At 43.8% G+C, this 18155-nt stretch overlaps 1 protein-coding gene across 4 annotated transcripts in view; it reads left to right on the top strand.

Moving 5' to 3' along the window:
- PANK3 (pantothenate kinase 3) overlaps window positions 1-18155 on the top strand; it is an 82531-nt gene that overhangs the window by 10667 nt on the left and 53709 nt on the right. For all 4 annotated transcript variants that reach the window (XR_011030505.1, XM_068277398.1, XM_068277400.1 and 1 more), the window contains 3 exons: window positions 1453-1805; window positions 4027-4280; window positions 9143-9319. Coding sequence is in view for 3 of the 4 variants with exons in the window: in XM_068277398.1 (XP_068133499.1) it covers window positions 1453-1805; window positions 4027-4280; window positions 9143-9319 (784 nt within the window). In the remaining variant the exon portion in view is untranslated. The remainder of the gene's footprint in view (window positions 1-1452; window positions 1806-4026; window positions 4281-9142; window positions 9320-18155) is intronic.

Genomic DNA, 18155 nt, shown 5'->3' with positions numbered 1-18155 from the left:
CAAGACAACTGAAGTGAGAAGGATATGTAGACTACTATATTTATTCCCTTTAGACTAAAACTAGTCCTTGGTAAGAGTACTTGTAAAAGGTACAAACCGGAACAAAGAACATCTATCAGGCCCTAGGCAGTGTAAGTGTGGGTACATGTAAGAATGATGTGCAGGTACTCTGCAGGGGAATGAGGAGATTGTAAACAGACAACACCTCTGTGTTCAATGTGCACAGCATTCTCAGTGGATTCCCTGCAGCTCTGTGGGGAGTGCATATGTAGAGTATAGTACTACTGTGTAACAAAGTAAACCTGAGACAGATGAAATTAAGGTTTTATACATACCTGGGGCTTCCTCCAGCCGCCTTCAGGATAATCAGTCCCTCGATGTCCTCCTCCGCCACCTGGATCTTCTGCTATGAGTCCAGGTACTTGAGCCAGTCAGGCGTAGTGCGCATGCACACACTCCGCCGCCAGGAGCATACTACACCTGTGCAGCACTATTGCGCAGGTGCAGAATGCTCCTGGCTGTGGGAGCGGCATGCGGCCGGACAGCGCTGACTGGCTGAATTACCAGGACTCATAGCAGAAGATCCGGGTGGTGGAGGACAGCGAGGGACTGATTAGCCTGAAGGGGGCTGGAGGAAGCCCCAGGTATGTATAAAACTTTACTTTTCATCCGTCTCAGTTACCCTTTAATTTGTAGTCACCAAACCAAATTTTAACAACATATCAAATTATTTGATTTCATCAGCAAAGGGAGTGCATACATTTGCATAAATCAGCATCAATGCAGAATTATTTCCATCTCGTTGACCATCTCTATTAGTGACACAGCTACACATCAGGCTTTATTCTTACAGCATAGATGTTATTTAGTATATATAAGAGATTCCTGTGTACACATCATATATACAGTCACAATCAGATGTGTATATCTGACCTTAAAAATACGGGGACTGCTTTATTGAAGCAGCACAAGTAACTAATTTTGATTGGTTTATTTCATTTTTGTGGACTAAGCACAGCTATTACTGTGTATATATATACATTATTTTTAATGACTATTATCTGAGAAATAGAACATTTTATCATATTTTTTATTTTAATTACAGTTACAAATTCATTAGGAGTCGGAGTCGGTGCATTTTTTCCCGACTCCGACTCCAGGCACCCAAAATTGCCCGACTCCACGACTCCGACTCCGACTCCACAGCCCTGATTTCAACGTAACACAAAATGTTTAACATTTTGCATGCTTTGCCAGCTTTCTCAGATTTATTGCTTTGCTTGTTTTTCTACACCTTGACTAATGTATAAAAGTGTTTCAAAATAGAAGTAAAAAAAATAAATATATATATATATATATATATATATATATATATATATATATATATATATATATATATATATATATATATATATATATTTTCACAGAATAACTATATTTTTTTTTTCTCAGCTTTCCCATGGTTTGGCATGGATATTGGTGGCACACTGGTGAAGCTGGTCTATTTTGAACCTATCGACATTACAGCGGAAGAAGAGCAAGAGGAAGTAGAAAGCCTAAAGAGTATCTGTAAATATCTCACATCTAACGTAGCCTATGGTTCCACTGGCATACGAGACATTCATTTGGAGCTGAAAGGTTTCACTCTCTTTGGTAGAAGTGGAAATATGCACTTTATTAGATTTCCAACCCAGGATTTATCAACATTTATTCAAATGGCAAAGGATAAAAAATTCTCAACAATTCACACAGTTTTGTGTGCAACAGGAGGTGGCGCTTATAAATTTGAGGAAGAATTTCGGACAGTAGGTCTTCTTAAATTTATCTATTATAATTTGCACAAAAACGTATTTTTTATACCTGTACAGCATGGTGACGTAGTGATTATTACCTGTCTAGCAGTGTAGGGTCTCTGGTGTCTCTGGTGCAGCATATTTGGCAAATTCAGTCCTGACCAGTGTATCATTCTGCTATGCAAGTCATATGATGTTAGCTTTATCTTCCGTAGCCCTGGATGCATATTGAGACCTTTAAAATTATGTAATTAGCCTTTTGGGATTGAAAAAAACGGGGTGACTTGTATGCTTTTTTTTTTTTTTACCATGTTTAGGGTATAGGGGAGTAGATGAGAACATTTTGGATACTGGTACTAAGGTGAAGCAGAAGAGTTGTTATAATTTAAAAACTACTGGTACTTGTACTCTTTGTAAGATTTTTTTTTTTTATAAAATTGTGTTTTTTTAGAATAGATACTAACCAGGAAAATGCACCCTGGTGCTTTAAACCGTCCCAAAATGAGACAGACAGACAAGCATTGCAGTAGTGGCTGGATAGTGTACTGGTTAAGGGCTCTGCCTTTGACATGGAAGACCAGGGTCCGAATCCTGGCTAGGGTCAGTACCTATTTAGTAAGGAGTTCAAGGCAAGACTTCCTATCAGCCACTGGGTCTCTTGAGCGCTTCCAAGTGGCTGCAGCTCTTGAGCGCTTTGTCTGCCAGGATAAAAGTGCTATATAAAATGTTTGGATTATGATTACAGATCAATCCAGCCATAAATGGACAGATTGGATAACAATCTTGTTTCTGTGCAGCCTTAGGGCCCATTCACACTGGGGCGATTACTGCTAATCGTCAGCGATTGCTAGTGCTATTTAAAGTGCTAGCACAGTATTAACTATATGGCAGTGATCTCACTGCCGCGATTAGCGCTAAGTGCAATACACACAGTATTTTTTCATGGTTTCAGAGCGACTGTGATTACAATGGTAAAAAACGCTAATCGTGATCACTCAAAAATCGTGAAGTGTACAGTGATTTTTACTACGTTAATCACGGTTAAAGCGGAACTGTAGAGAAAAAATAAACACATTGTTTCACTTACCTGGGGCTTCCCCAAGCCCATAGCAGCTGTCCTGTCCCGCGCCGGTCCTGCCCGAGCCTCCGTTCTCCCGCCGCCGCTCCGTCCCGTACCTCGAATTGTAAGTTGATGCCAGCGCAGCCCTGCCACGCGTATCTTCTCTTCGCGTTCCCCTCTGCAATAGTGGGGAATGCGAAGAAAGGATATGCATGGCCAGAGCCGCGCAGGCGCAGTGGTCCGGCAGCAAAACCTGAAAGTAGCTGGCGGCGGGAGAATAGAGGCTCGTCAAGAAGCGGCGCGGGACAGGACGGCTGCTGGGGGCTTGGGGAAGCCCCAGGTAAGTGAAGCAATGTGTTTATTTTCTCTCTACTGTTCCGATTTAAATCACTAGCGCAAAATGTTGATGCTAATCACTAACGTTTTGCATTTGCAATTGAGAACGGGCCCATGTGCTCCTAAAGTTCACATTGGCCTCAATTCACTAAGCAGTTTAGACTAGTCTACTGATGGTTTTTGGTCTACTGATGGTCTACAGATGGTTTGGTCAGTTGCATCAAAGGGGAATTCACGATTACCAAATGTTTAAGACCTTTTTTATACCTAGTCTAAATCATTTGGTAATTAGGTGGGTAAAGCAGGGGAAATGATCAAAAGATGCAATTCACAAATGAGTAGCTATGACTGACATCCTTCTCCTTTGATGAACTCTCCTCTGCATACATTTAAACTCCTGCATAATTTAAAAGGTTCCATCCTCGCGTCTAAAATTCCTCACAGAATTACTTTACCTACAGAAATCAGCTGGTCCAATATGTCTGAAAAAATGGGCGTGGTTACTCCTTCTTAGCCTTTGTGAATTGTGTAATTACTGAATGTTAGACCAGGTCTAAAAACAGGTCTTAACCATTACACCAAACCATCTGTAGACTAGTCTAAACTGCTTAGTGAATTGAGGCCATTGAATGTGGACCATATTATGAACCAAACATGAGCATAGGAAAGTCTGAGATCTTGGTAAATTGTGTGTATATATATATATATATATATATATATATATATATATATATATATATATATATATATATATATATATATATATATATATATATATATATAATATATATATATATATATATATATATATAATCTCTTATATGTTTTGTTTTGCAGATTGGAAATCTGCAGTTGCACAAAGTGGATGAGCTGGATTCTCTTGTTAAAGGTTTATTGTTCATAGACTCTGTCACTTTTAACGGACAAGCTGAGTGCTATTACTTTGAAAATGCTTCACATCCTGAGGATTGTCAAAAGATCCCATTTAATCTGGATGACCCTTATCCTTTATTAGTTGTGAACATTGGATCTGGCGTTAGCATTCTTGCAGTACATTCTAAGGACAGCTATAGAAGAGTCTGTGGGACAAGGTACAGCACCTCATACTTATTTTAGAAATTGTTTGATTTGTTACATGTTATTTATATAGTTAGTTTGGTTGAAAAAAGCCATCCCTCCATCAAAACCAACCACAATTGAAGCATTCGACTTTCTTGTTTATTTGACCAGAACGATCAAATGGAGAAAACAGAAATTTTTTTTTCCGAATTAGAAAAAAACTAACGATTATTCTGTAATAGGACATGTTAGAAAAATCTGGGTGATTGTATAGTGTATGGTAGGTTATATAAGAAAATACTATTGGATAAACCAACTTTTTCTCTAATATTCGATCGTTTTGTTGTTGTTTTTTTAAGAGAAATCGAACGTTAGTGTATGGTACCTCCAAAAATTATTTTAAAAACTGTTCGACCAAATGGAATAATCTATCAAATTTCTCTGATCGAAAATAAAATGAAAAAATTGTAACGTGAATAGGCACCATTAGACACTGTCTGTGCTCACTTGCTGAAGCATTGAAATGAAAAAAAAAAAGACTCCAAATTATTGACTGAATTAAGATGCAGTATTATATTATAATTTGTGCTTCAGCATGTCAATTTCTGCTATAGTAAACTACTTTGCTCAGTCCCTTGGAGTTTACTTTCAGATGCAGAGCAGAACAGGTAGCCGCAAAAAACGCCGCTCCTGAGGGCCTCACTGGCCCACTTTCACTTTCATGACCTATAGGTCACGACGCTGCAAGGAAAGACTGTGTGTCTCTCGCAGCGTGCAGGGAGGTAGGGGAGTGGCAGGGGGCACGACCAGGGAGAGAGAGCTGCCCAATGACAGCTCTGGAAACCCTGCAGGAATGCCCCTGGCGGGCGCTGTGACTCCCACTCCATGTTTCTCACTCCATGTCTACCTCCGAGATAGCGACAAATATTGTCGCTAATCTCGGGGGGCTATAGCAGAGGGGAGTCTGGGGGGGGGGAGAGGGGAGCCAGAGAGCGGCGGTGTGGGGACACAGAAGCATGTCGTGAGGCAGAGAACATGCCTCTGTGCCCCATCTGCTTCCCCCCCCCCCCCTCATCTCCTGACTTCAGGTTCTCTTTAAGATTATAGGTCTATAATTATAATTGCATAATCTAAGGTTCGTTTTGCACAGGCATATTAAATAAGGAAAATTGTGCAAAAAGTGGGATCAGCGCATCACCAGGCTGCCTCTGAATGGCCTCCGATCATTCTGCCCCCCCGCCCCGAAACTGCAAACGCACCTTGAACCCAAACAGAGGCTCTGCATATACACCAGAAGCAAAGCTGTTAAGTGGGAGTCGCTGACCAAAAATGAATTAAATTAGTACATAGCAAGGAAATGAACAGCGCTACTTAAAAACAGATGAGTGCCTACCTGCAAGGGAGTGCAAGCCCCACTTATGGGATAAAATACACACTAAGCATACACATGCCCTGTCTACCACTGGAGGATGTTGGTTTCCTGTAACAGCTTGCATGCAACTTGTTAAGTACTCGTCCCTCCCACTGCGAAGAAATCAATCCTCCATGGGAGGGGACCTAACACTAACTAAATCCTACCTATGCATAGCCTGGGCGCACTACCAAGTAAAATTGAAAATTGCGCAAAAAGTGGGATCAGCGCATCACCAGGCTGCCTACGAACGGCCTCTGATCAGAGATGCGCTGAGCCCCCCCCCCCCCCCCCCCGAGACTGCAAACGCACCTTGAACCCAAACAGAGGCTCTGCATATACACCAAAAGCAAAGCTGTTAAGTGGGAGCGGCTGACCAAAGTTGGCCTTTATGGAAGAGTGGCAAGAAGAAGGGCATTGTTAACAGAAAGCATAAGGAGTCCCGTTTGCAGTTTGCCACAAGACATGTGGGGGACACAGCAACCATGTGGAAGAAGGTGCTCTGGTCAGATGAGACCAAAATGGAACTTTTTGGTCAAAATGCAAAACGCTATGTGTGGCGGAAAACTAACACTGCACATCACTCTGAACACACCATCCCTACTGTCAAATATGGTGGTGGCAGCATCATGCTCGGGGGGTGCATCTCTTCAGCAGGGACAGGGAAGCTGGTCAGAGTTGATGGGAAGATGGATGGAGCCAAATACAGGGCAAACTTGGAAGAAAACCTTTTGGAGACTGCAAAAGACTTGAGACTGTGGCGGAGGTTCACCTTCCAGCAGGACAATGACCCTAAACCTAAAGCCAGGGCAACAATGGAATGGTTTAAAACAAAACATATCAATGTGTTAGAATGGCCCAGTCAAAGTCCAGATCTAAATCCAATCGAGAATCTGTGGCAAGATCTGAAAACTGCTGTTCACAAACGCTGTCCATCTAATCTTAATCTGACTGAGCTGGAGCTGTTTTGCAAAGAAGAATGGGCAAGGATTTCAGTCTCTAGATGTGCAAAGCTGGTAGAGACATACACTAAAAGACTGGCAGCTGTAATTGCAGCAAAAGGTGGTTCTACAAAGTATTGACTCGGGGCCGAATAATTACGCACACCCCACTTTGCAGTTATTTATTTGTAAAAAATGTGGAATCATGTATGATTTTCGATCCACTTCTCACATGTACACCACTTTGTATTGGTCTTTCACGTGGAATTCCAATAAAGTTGATGCATGTTTGTGGTAGTAATGTGACAAAATGTGGAAAACTTCAAGGGGGCTGAATACTTTTGCAACCCACTGTATCTGATCAGACTTTCGATTCGAAATAAAGGCTAATTAGTTCAGTAATCACAGGAGCCTGAACATCTTTCTGAATTCTGAACATCACAAACGGTTTGTTTGTGATGTTCAGAATTCAGAAAGATGTTCAGGCTACTGTCATTACTGAACTAATTAGCCTTTATTTCGAATCGAAAGTCTGATCAGAGGTCTTCAAAGGCTTTTGTGGACTTTTGAACTTGCTCTTTTCTGCACTAAAAAGGATGAAAGAATTACCAATATATGTGAGAATTGTGATTATTGAAAAACTCTGGTTCACTTTAAACAGAAAAAAAATGTACAATCACCATTTCTAACACCCAGGGCAATTTTAAAAGCACATTAAAAAGGCATACTAACAATGTGGATTGTTACCCAAAAAAACCCTCATTTTTTCACATTTACAGCGGAACTGAAGATAGATTTAAAACAAACTGTTTCACCTTACCTGCCCCAGCAGCCTGTCTTCCACGAGCCTCTGTTCTCCCGCTGCCAGCTACTTTCAGTTTTGCCACCGGGCCACTGCGCCACCGGGCCACGGCTTTCTTTGTGTTCCAGTCATCAATAGTGCTGTTGCAGACGGGAACGCGTAAAAAGGATACGCTTGGCAGGGCTGCACTGGCCTTGACTTACAAGTCGAGGAACGGGGTGGCGGCGGGAGAACGGAGGCTCGTGGAGGATCGGCGTGGGACAGGACCGCTGCTGGGGGCTTGCAAAAGCCCGAGGTAAGTGAAAAAGTTTGTTTTAAATCTATCTTCATTTCTGCTTTTAAGGGTTAATTACAGGCAGTATTCCTCTACTTCCTCCATCTGCAAGCTAGTCCCCAAGCCACAGAGTATGGAAAGCAGACAATGACTCCTCTAATTTAGACTTAATTGTCAAAGAGCTACAATCAAACAAACCCATTCAGCATTAGAGAGTGGGGAGGAGGGGAAAGACTGCTTCAAAGAAATAAGTCATACCTGAGGAACTTCACACCAACCGTGGATAATGGCAGTGAAAAGGGAGCAGGGGGATTAACTTCTCAAACATGGCAGCCCTTTTAGCTATTTAAAACCAGGAGCTGCTATGATCCCTTTAATGGCTATATGCGTAGTTTCGCTATTTTGAATATTTTAGTTTTTGTGTGTCTTGTTAATAAACTTTGAATTTTAATAGAACAAATGACCTAACCACTACCTGAAAAAGTTGTATATTGCCATGCATTTGAATAAGAAATTAATACAGGCTGTGGGAACGTTGACGAGTAGTCTGTGATAAAAAAAATGTGGGACACTATACTCCTGCCCTAAATTTAACATAATTACACATGGATCTTCACCTTGGTTCCTCTTGGCTACATAAGATTTATATGGAACTGACATATGACATGGGACATCTTCTGCAGCATAAAGTCCATAATCCTGTCACTAATGGTCCAGCAGAGGAGCTTACAATCTAATCTTAATTAACTAATCTGTATGATGTTGGAAGAAACGAGCGCACAGAGGAAATACACGGAAACAGAGGGAGAACATACATACTCATGCAGATAGTGTCTAGGCCTAAATTTGAACCTAGGACACTAGTTCTGTATGGCAAAAATGTTATCTGCTACACCACTGTGCCACCTGATTTATGAAGTAGCGCTAGGTTGGATTAAAAAAAAAAAAAAAAAATAAGTTTCACCTACCTGGGGCTTCTACCAGCCCCCTGCAGCCACCCTGTGCTCGCGCCGTCACGGAATGATCCTCCAGTCCCCCGCAGTGAGGATGGCCTTCAAGGAATGATCCTCCGGTCCCCTGCAGTGACTAAGTATAGATTTGATTTCAGCGACTGCACAACCCTGGCCACGCGTCCTCAATCACGCAAGGCCAGGGCTGTGCAGGCGCAGTGGCATGCGACTAGCTCTGTCACCAAAATCGAAACTTAGTTACTTCGGGGGACCAGAGGATCATTCCATGAAGGCGATCCTCCCTGCAGGGGACTAGAGAATCGTTCCTTGGCGGCACGGGCACAGGGCGGCCGGAGGGGACTGGTAGAACCCCTAGGTAAGGGAAACACTTTTTTAGGTTCATGTTACGTTTCTTTTAATCATGTAACAATTTAGATATGTTATTTCTACTTGGGACTTCAGGATCTGATATTGATATGAGTTAAAAACGTATTTTTTTTTATTATTTTTTTAAAGTCTAGGTGGTGGAACTTTTCTTGGCCTCTGCAGTTTACTTACTGGTTGCGATAGTTTTGAGGAAGCTCTGGAGATGGCATCAACTGGCGATAGCACAAAAGCAGATAAATTAGTACGGGACATATATGGAGGGGACTATGAACGGTTTGGGCTTCCTGGCTGGGCTGTGGCATCAAGGTAACAAAATAAATATTTTTTTTTTTCTGTACACACAAACCTGGTTATTTGTATGTAGTAATCCAAAGTATGATACAGTTGTGTACTGTCCACAGTACAATGCACTACAGGCAGGGCCGGGCAGAGGCTGGAGAGGCTCCAGCCTCAGGGTGCAGTGTAGGAGGGGGCGCACAATTCATTTAGCTGTCATTCCCAATTGTGTTTGAAGCAGAAAGAAATAACAAAAGGGGATACATGACAGTGACTGCAAGCCAGATAACTAGAGATTAAGGTGTTGGGGAGGTTGGGGGCCTTGGGGCACCTATTAGTGTAATAGCAATCAGTGTGTGACGGCTGGGGGGGGCGCACTTTGGTGTCTCAGCCTTGGGTGCTGAAGGACCTTGTCCCGCCTCTGACTACAGGGGAATTCCTATATAGTTAACTTCAAGGGCCCTGTCCAAGTAGTTTACTAAATCAGAATTTGTCATTGATTGTATATTTATACAGGCGCATGACTGAGACCTGGGGACTAAGTTCTCTATACCCAGAGGTTTACTTTATCAGAATTTACTATAACAAAATTCTACTGTAGTAGTTGCTTAGATGCAGTGGCATCTTCCTTACTATTACCTGAGATCCCATCCTATTAAGAGAATGGCTTCAGTTCACAAAGGACTGTTCATATAAACAAAAATCAGCTCATTAAAATACCGCATTTAGTATGTTATTTTTTATATTTTTCCAAATCCTCAAAGTAAATGGCTGTTGAAACATAAAGTGGTGTGTAACAGTACATATTTATGCAGCTGGGAAGATGAGACGTACACAATTAAGCAACATATGTCAGAAGAGCTTACTAACCATGGGGGGGAAGGACTGGAGCAACTGCCATTCTGGCTAGAAAGATGCTGAGGAGTTAATGCCGCTGGCAATGTGGTGTTTATTCTCTGCAGTGTCTCTGGCTTACCCCCCTTTCCTTTCTCTCACACAGACTTCTTAAAGAGACTCCGTAACACAAATTGCATCCTGTTTTTTATCATCCTACAAGTTCCAAAAGCTATTCTAATGTGTTCTGGCTTACTGCAGCACGTTCTACTATCACCATCTCTGTAATAAATCAACTTATCTCTCTCTTGTCAGACTTGTCAGCCTGTGTCTGGAAGGCTGCCAAGTTCTTCAGTGTTGTGGTTCTGTGATGCATCTCCCCCCTCCAGGCCCCTCTCTGCACACTGCCTGTGTATTATTTAGATTAGGGCAGCTTCTCTCTTCTCTCTTACAAGCTGAATAAATCCTCCTCTGAGCTGGCTGGGCTTTCACATACTGAGGAATTACATACAGGCAGAGCTGTCTGCACTCTGCAGGAAGAAACAGCCTGACACTTTAGTGGAAGATAGCTGCAGGGGGAAAGAAACACACAAATGATCTCTTGAGATTCAAAAAGAAGGATGTATACAGCCTGCTTGTGTATGAATGTATTCTCTATGTGTGGACATACTGTGCATCAACCTACTTCCTGTTTTGGTGGCCATTTTGTTTGTTTATAAACAAACTTTTTAAAACTGTTTTTAACCACTTTTAATGCGGCGAGGAGCGGCGAAATTGTGACAGAGGGTAATAGGAGATGTCCCCTAACGCACTGGTATGTTTACTTTTGTGCGATTTTAACAATACAGATTCTCTTTAACCACTTCTCTACCACAGGGTTTTTCACCTAAAAACCACAGCAATTTTAACATTTCAGGGAGGCAAGGGTTAATGGGCTTAATGGGGGTATAATTTATTTTAAAAAACCCTCACTGATGCTGATCACTCACTAATGCTGTATTGGTTATCTGAGATCCTCTCACGAGTGATCTCAGTAACTGTAACAGCATAGTGACTGATTCAATGTTTACACACATTCTGAATGAATGAGCACTGTCATTGGCTTTGGCAGTGCTCATTCAAACTTGTAAGCACTTTGATTGGCTGACCAGCGGGTGCCGAACGCGGCCGCACATCCGCGTGCACGCGACCGCGCATCCGCGTGCACGCGATCGCGAACGCTCACAGCGGGAAAACAAACAGGAGATGCCTATCTACGCCCCTGTGCCCCAGGTGAATTTTAAAGGGGCGTAGATAAGCGTGGCAAGGGTTGCTAAGTGGTTAAGGTTGCCATACATATAGCGATGATTGGCACATTCGACCAGGAGAAAAATCTTTCTCTAATCAAATTGATTAGAGAGAGATCTGTCGGCTGCCCATACACCACACTCCGATTCCAGATCAATTTCATGGTGAAATTGATCTGGAATCTTCCTTGTGACACCGCATCTGCCGCCTCTCCGACCCGACGCCGTCCCACTAATGTGTAATGTGGCCCCCAGTTAACTATACATTACCTTCCTGTGACCGCCGCTTATCTTCTGCTGGCTATGAGCGCAGTCCTTTGTCCATACACACGCCCCACGTGGCTGCTGGCATAGTTACATGCGAGTGTGACTTCACACACTCGCCCCCGATACTCTGGCTAATGTGATCTGTTTGCAAGTAATTAGTGGGTGTGTATAAAAGATCAACGAGTTTCTGAACTCCAGACAGATGCTTGCATCTTTCATCCAGTGTGGCACTGATGGTTTTTGGATTCTAAGGGCTCAAACACACTAGAAGCGCTTTTTGGCCTCCAAACCTTTCTGAGAGCTTTTTAAAAAAAATGCTCCCATTGATTTGCATTAAAATTGTGCGAATTTATTTTGCGATTTTTACAGTGATTTTAATGCAGGTTAATGGGAGCGTTTTTTTAAAAAGCTCTCAGAAAGCTCTGGAGGACAAAAAGCACTCAGAAAAGCGCTTATACTGTGTCTGAGCCCTTAGTCATGGTGAAAACAAAATAAATATCAAAGGATCTGCTGGAAAAGTTAGTTGAACTTTTTAAAACAGGAAAGGGATATAAGAAAATATCCAAGTAATTGAGAATGCCAATCAGCAGTTTTCAAACTCCAACTACTTAATTAATCCTGTGTCTCCCACTAGAGCAAAGGGTCTAAACAAATGTATGCGACGATTTACTCTCCTGGGCGATTTTAATATATATATATATATAATATATATATACATACATAGGTACATACATACATAGGTACAGACTAACCAGCAAGATCATGGTGACCCAGAACTCATTGGAGTGTGTAAGGGACTACAATGGTCCTAAAAGCCCCCTTACTAAGATGTTAAGAAAAACAAAAGTTTGCTTTCCTAAAACAGAAAGAATTTGCGATAATTCAGGTTGGAGTGAGCTTGAGATGTCTCCCAGGGCATCACTGCTGAATATATGCAAATTAACCATTGTACAATGGTTAATTTGCATATATTCAGCAGTGATGCCCTGGGAGACATCTCAAGCTCACTCCAACCTGAATTATCGCAAATTCTTTCTGTTTTAGGAAAGCAAACTTTTGTTTTTCTATACATACGTACGTACGTACGTACGTACGTACAGTACAGACCAAACGTTTGGACACACCTTCTCATTCAAAGAGTTTTTTTCTTTATTTCCATGACTATGAACAGTGTAGATTCACACTGAAAGCATCATCTAAACCAGCGCTCTCCAACTGGCGGGCCGCATCCGGCCCGCCAGCGGTCTTTCTGTGGCCCACTGGCTGCTCGAATTGTTCCATTCATTTATTTTTTTTCCCCCACTCCTTCCTTCGCAAACGTTCTTTTTTTTTTTTTTTTTTTCCCTCCGTGTCACCGCTCCACCCTCACAGACCTCAGATCAGAGCATCTGAGTGGCAAGTTTCCCTTGCCGCTGGTCGCCCGAGTGCCCGCTGTCTCACCTGTCTGGCGTGCTGCAGGCACGGACACAGGATGCGTAATCGAGCGGGGCTCTGCTGAGAAATGCGCTCAGCAACGTCTAAATGGGGGCGGAAATGTATCTGTGCTGTCCCTTTTCTCCGCCTCCGTCGCTCCCACACTAATCAGTGCACCGCACACGTCCTCTGTCAGAGGACGTATGCGGTGCACTGATTGGTGTGGGAGCGACGGAGGCGGAGAAAAGAGACAGCACAGATACATTTCCGCCCCCATTTAGACGTTGCTGAGCGCATTTCTCGGCAGAGCCTCGCTCGATTCCGCATCCTGTGTCCGTGCCTGCAGCACGCCAGACAGGTGAGACAGCGGGCACTCTGGCGACCAGCGGCAAGGGAAACTTGCCACTCAGATGCTCTGATCTGAGGTCTGTGAGTTGCGGCGGGTGGCTGCATGCAAGAGGTCGGGGACAGTTAAAGAGGAAACGGCTGCTGATCCAAAGGTAAGATTATTGGCGGCCGCAGGGAGGGGGCTACCTATCTGGGCTGGCTAACTGTACTGGGGCAACTAAACTGGCTACCTATATTAGGCATGGGGCAACTATACTGGGCATAGGGGGCAAATATACTGGCTACCTATACTAAGCATGGGGCAACTATACTAGGCATGGGGGCAACTATTCTGGCTACCTATACTGGGCCTTGGAGTAACTATACTGGTCCTGGGGGCAACTATACTGGCTACCTATACTGGGCCTGGGAGCAACTATACTGGTCTTTGGGACAAATATACTGGCTACCTATACTGGTTCTGGGAGCAACTATACTGGTCTTTGGGACAAATATACTGGCTACCTATACTGGGTCTGGGAGCAACTATACTGGCTACCTATACTGGGTCTGGGAGCAACTATACTGGCTACCTATACTGGGCCTGGGAGCAACTATACCGGCTACCTATACTGGGCCTTGCAGTAACTATACTGGCTACCTATACTGGTCCTGGGGGCAACTATACCGGCTACCTATACTGGTCCTGGGAGCAACTATGCTGGATACCTTTACAGGGCCTTGGAGTAACTATACTGGATACCTATACAGGTCCTGGGGACAACTGTACTGGCTACCTATTCTGGGTCTGGGAGCAACTATGCTGGCTAACTATTCTGGGCCTGGGAGCAACTATACTTACTTCCTATACTGGTCCTGGGAGCAACTATGCTGGATACCTTTACAGGGCCTTGGAGTAACTATACTGGATACCTATACAGGTCCTGGGGACAACTGTACTGGCTACCTATTCTGGGTCTGGGAGCAACTATGCTGGCTAACTATTCTGGGCCTGGGAGCAACTATACTTACTTCCTATACTGGCCCTGGGAGCAACTATTCTGGATACCTATACTGGGGGGCAACTATACTGACTACTGACAAATTATGTGTATTTTGTGTAAATTGCTGGCAGATTGTGTTTTTAACCCTCTTGGGGTGGTGGACAGTCTGGGGGCGGAGTTCGGGGTGTGGTGGGGCGGGGTCAGGGGGAGGGGAGTCGGCCCTTCACCATGTACGCTGAAAAAAATGTGGCCCTCCATGCCCGTGAAGTCGGACAGCACTGATCTAAACTATGAATTAACACATATGGAAGTGTCAGAATGTAAGCGGTTTTATTTATGCAAGAAATGCGGTCATGTATAGGTTTTAAGTTTTAATGTTCTATGCAAAATTTCATTGTAAACTGTAAAGTTAGAGTACTTTTTTAAAATATTGCTCTGTGACATCTCAGCATATTCCAAGCAGTGAAACTCATAATTGGATTATTCTAGTTACAAAAAGCCAGAACATTCTTGTTTGTTAGTGCGTGGCCTTGACATTTGAAAGATGCTTCTGTGTAAAGACTGGGAACAAGTTAAGTCACATTACTGCAGATATATATACACATTTGTTCAATTATTACATATAAATATTATTAATCTAAATATTGATAATCAATACAGTCATAAAGAAATAAATATTTATTGTTCAACCCTATGTAATATAATTTAAATACTTTGAAATACATTTAAAAGCTGGTAATGCTTTGAGACAGTAAAACATTCTCGTGAGATTGTTATGATTTTGGAGAGTTGTTGACGTGTTCTAGTCTCAGCTAGCTGATAACACATGATGTTTTGGGAACAGGCTTTATAAAAACATAAAACAAGGTGTTTTCCCAATTAGTTGAAGATGATTCAATGATGCCACCTGGCGGTTTCATAGGCTTATAAAATTGTTATTAGATTGTTATTACATGATGAAATGGTGACCTCTGCCGGTTGACGTTATATTTATTCATAAGAAAGGTAAATATATAGAACATGATTTTATATTATTAAGAATTAATATGCAACTATTTCTTATATGATTGTGTTAAGAAGAATTATATAATAAGCTTTATATTTAAATGAGTATATTAGAAGCCATGTATGTTTCAATAAGCCCTAAATTGCTGAAGACTCTCACAGGTTTGTGTTAGTGTCAGTTTGACCAACCTTATGCTTGGGAAAGTACCGAGACATTCCCACCTAATTAGCAGAGAACACTTTATCAGAAATGCTTCATAAATGACATTGTTTAGTCTCAATGTCTTGGGAAAAAAGTCAACCAGCAGACAAGATGGCTAGTGACGTCCATTTTTAATCAACTGCGTCAGAAATGACCTGATCAGAATTTATGAACAATAATATTATGATTTAGGTATTCAAACATGATAAAGCATTGACGCATGGAAGCTTTAGCCAATCAGAACCTGGGAATTGGGGACATTCCAGATTAGGCAGCCATATTGCTTCCTATCCCTATAAAAGTAGGAGCTGAAAGCTCATAGTTTGCAGAAGCCCAGCAATCTCCTGAGAAGACACATGAGGAAGAAGCTGCCTTCCCACAAGTGGTTCTAGATGCTGAAGTGATGACAGAGAAGGGGTAATATGCTTAAAGGGAAGGTTCAGAGAGTCTCCCAAAAAAATAAAAATCCAAATCCACTTACCTGGGGCTTCCTCCAGCCCGTGGCAGGCAGGACGTGCCCTCGGTGCCGCTCCGCAGGCTCCCGGTGGTCTCCGGTGGCCAACCCGACCTGGCCAGGTCGGGCTTCTTCTGCGCTCCAATCTGCGTTTCACTGGTGCACGCTGACATCATTAGACGTCAGTGTTCTCCCCAGAATATTTTTTCAGCCTGGTGGCATGAAAAAGTAGCCGGGTGGTGAGGGTCACACTGGGTTCGGAATCACACTGGGTGTCGGGGGGGAAGGGAATATGCTAGGTACTACAGGATGTGTCGGGGCAGCCCAGGATAAATCACACGCAATATATGCACACACACGCAATATATGCACACACACACACTGTACACATCCACATGCTGCACACACACACGCACACACTATAAACAATATATGCACACAAACACACAATATATGCACACTCACACACACACGCGCACCACAGACACACCACACAGACACACACCGAGAGACACACACACACACACACACACACACACACACACACACACACACACACACACAAACCATACACATACATACCATACCACATACACACACACACACCATACATACCATACCACATACACACACACACACACACACACACACACACACCATACATACCATACCACATACACACACTTTAAGAGGACTAATCATCTGTCATGAAGATACTCTGCTATGAATATCAGGAAGAGGCTGCTGAATAAAGTGCTCTGAAGTTTAGACTGCAATAACAAGTATTTTCCAAGTTCAGATAAAATTACAGCTAAACTGCTTTTTTATTTTCTAGAAATAAGGTCAGTAATGCCACCCTTGTTATAATCTCTCAGCAGAAATCTTCTGCAACGTTACAGCTCTCCTCTCCATATCTGTTTAAACACTAGTGTGCATTAGTGAGGAGCACAATACAAGTGAAGCTAATGCTGTCTGCATGTAAGGCATTTACCACAGCAGCGGCTGCGAAACAGCCCCCCTCCTCCCCCCCCCCCCCCCCCCCCGCCACCGTTAGGACAGGAGACTTGCCGTAATGAATAGAGCCAAGCGTCCTGCAGTACAAGTTTATCTTTCCTGTGTTTAACTTCACTGGAGCTTTCCCCGCCCATCTACACTACGAAGGGAGCTGGGGAAGAGGGCGGAGATAGCAACCCGCTGCTGCTGTAATGATTCGAGAGAATCATTCTGCTACAGACCAGGGAAAACGGCGGGCGGGAGGGCAGGGTCAGGTGGGCGCTCCGCCCAGCTGAAAGGCTCTGGGGAGAACACTGGGACGTCCTCCGGGCAGAACTACTGAGCCTGCGCAGTACAGCCTGGAGGAAGTCCGATGACGTCAGCACGCACCAGTGGCACGAAGATTGGAATGCAGGAGAAGCCTGACCTGGCAGCCGGCCTGGCCAGGTCGGGTCGGCCACCGGGAGCCTGCGGAGTGGCGCCAAGGGCACGTCCTGCCTGCCACAGGCTGGAGGAAGCCCCAGGTAAGTGGATTTGTATTTTTATTTTTTTTGGAGACTCCCTGAACCTTCCCTTTAATATTCTGGTGATTTACATTATTAATTTTTCAGTATTATGTTTTGTTAAGATCAAGGGCGTCGCTAGCCCTATTTTGGGGGCACGTGCCCCCAATCTGTCCTGGGGTGCCACGGATCTCCCGGTTGCCGACGCCGCGTCACTCACACCTCGATCAGGCGGCGACCAATCGTGCGGGCGCTAGGACCCAGCGCCCGCACTGATATGCGGAAGTGACATCACTTCCGCATATAGAGCGGGTGCGTCCGGCGCCCGCTCGTATTGGTCGGGTCGCCACTGATCCTGAAGTCTGCGAGCGCGCGTGCGAGGTAAGGGGGGGAGCGGCGGCGGGGGCTCCCTGTCACTCACTCACTGCCTAAAGGGGCTCCCTGGCACTCACTCACTGCCTAAAGGGGCTCCCTGGCACTCACTCACTGCCTAAAGGGGCTCCCTGGCACTCACTGCCTAAAGGGGCTCCCTGGCACTCACGGCCTAAAGGGGCTCCCTGGCACTCACTCACTTTCTA

The sequence above is a fragment of the Hyperolius riggenbachi genome, chromosome 3, assembly GCF_040937935.1.
Source record: "Hyperolius riggenbachi isolate aHypRig1 chromosome 3, aHypRig1.pri, whole genome shotgun sequence".
NCBI classification, from domain to species: Eukaryota; Metazoa; Chordata; class Amphibia; order Anura; family Hyperoliidae; genus Hyperolius; species Hyperolius riggenbachi.
The sequence above is the reverse complement of the archived record's forward strand: the minus strand, read 5'-3'. Positions and strand labels throughout refer to the sequence as shown.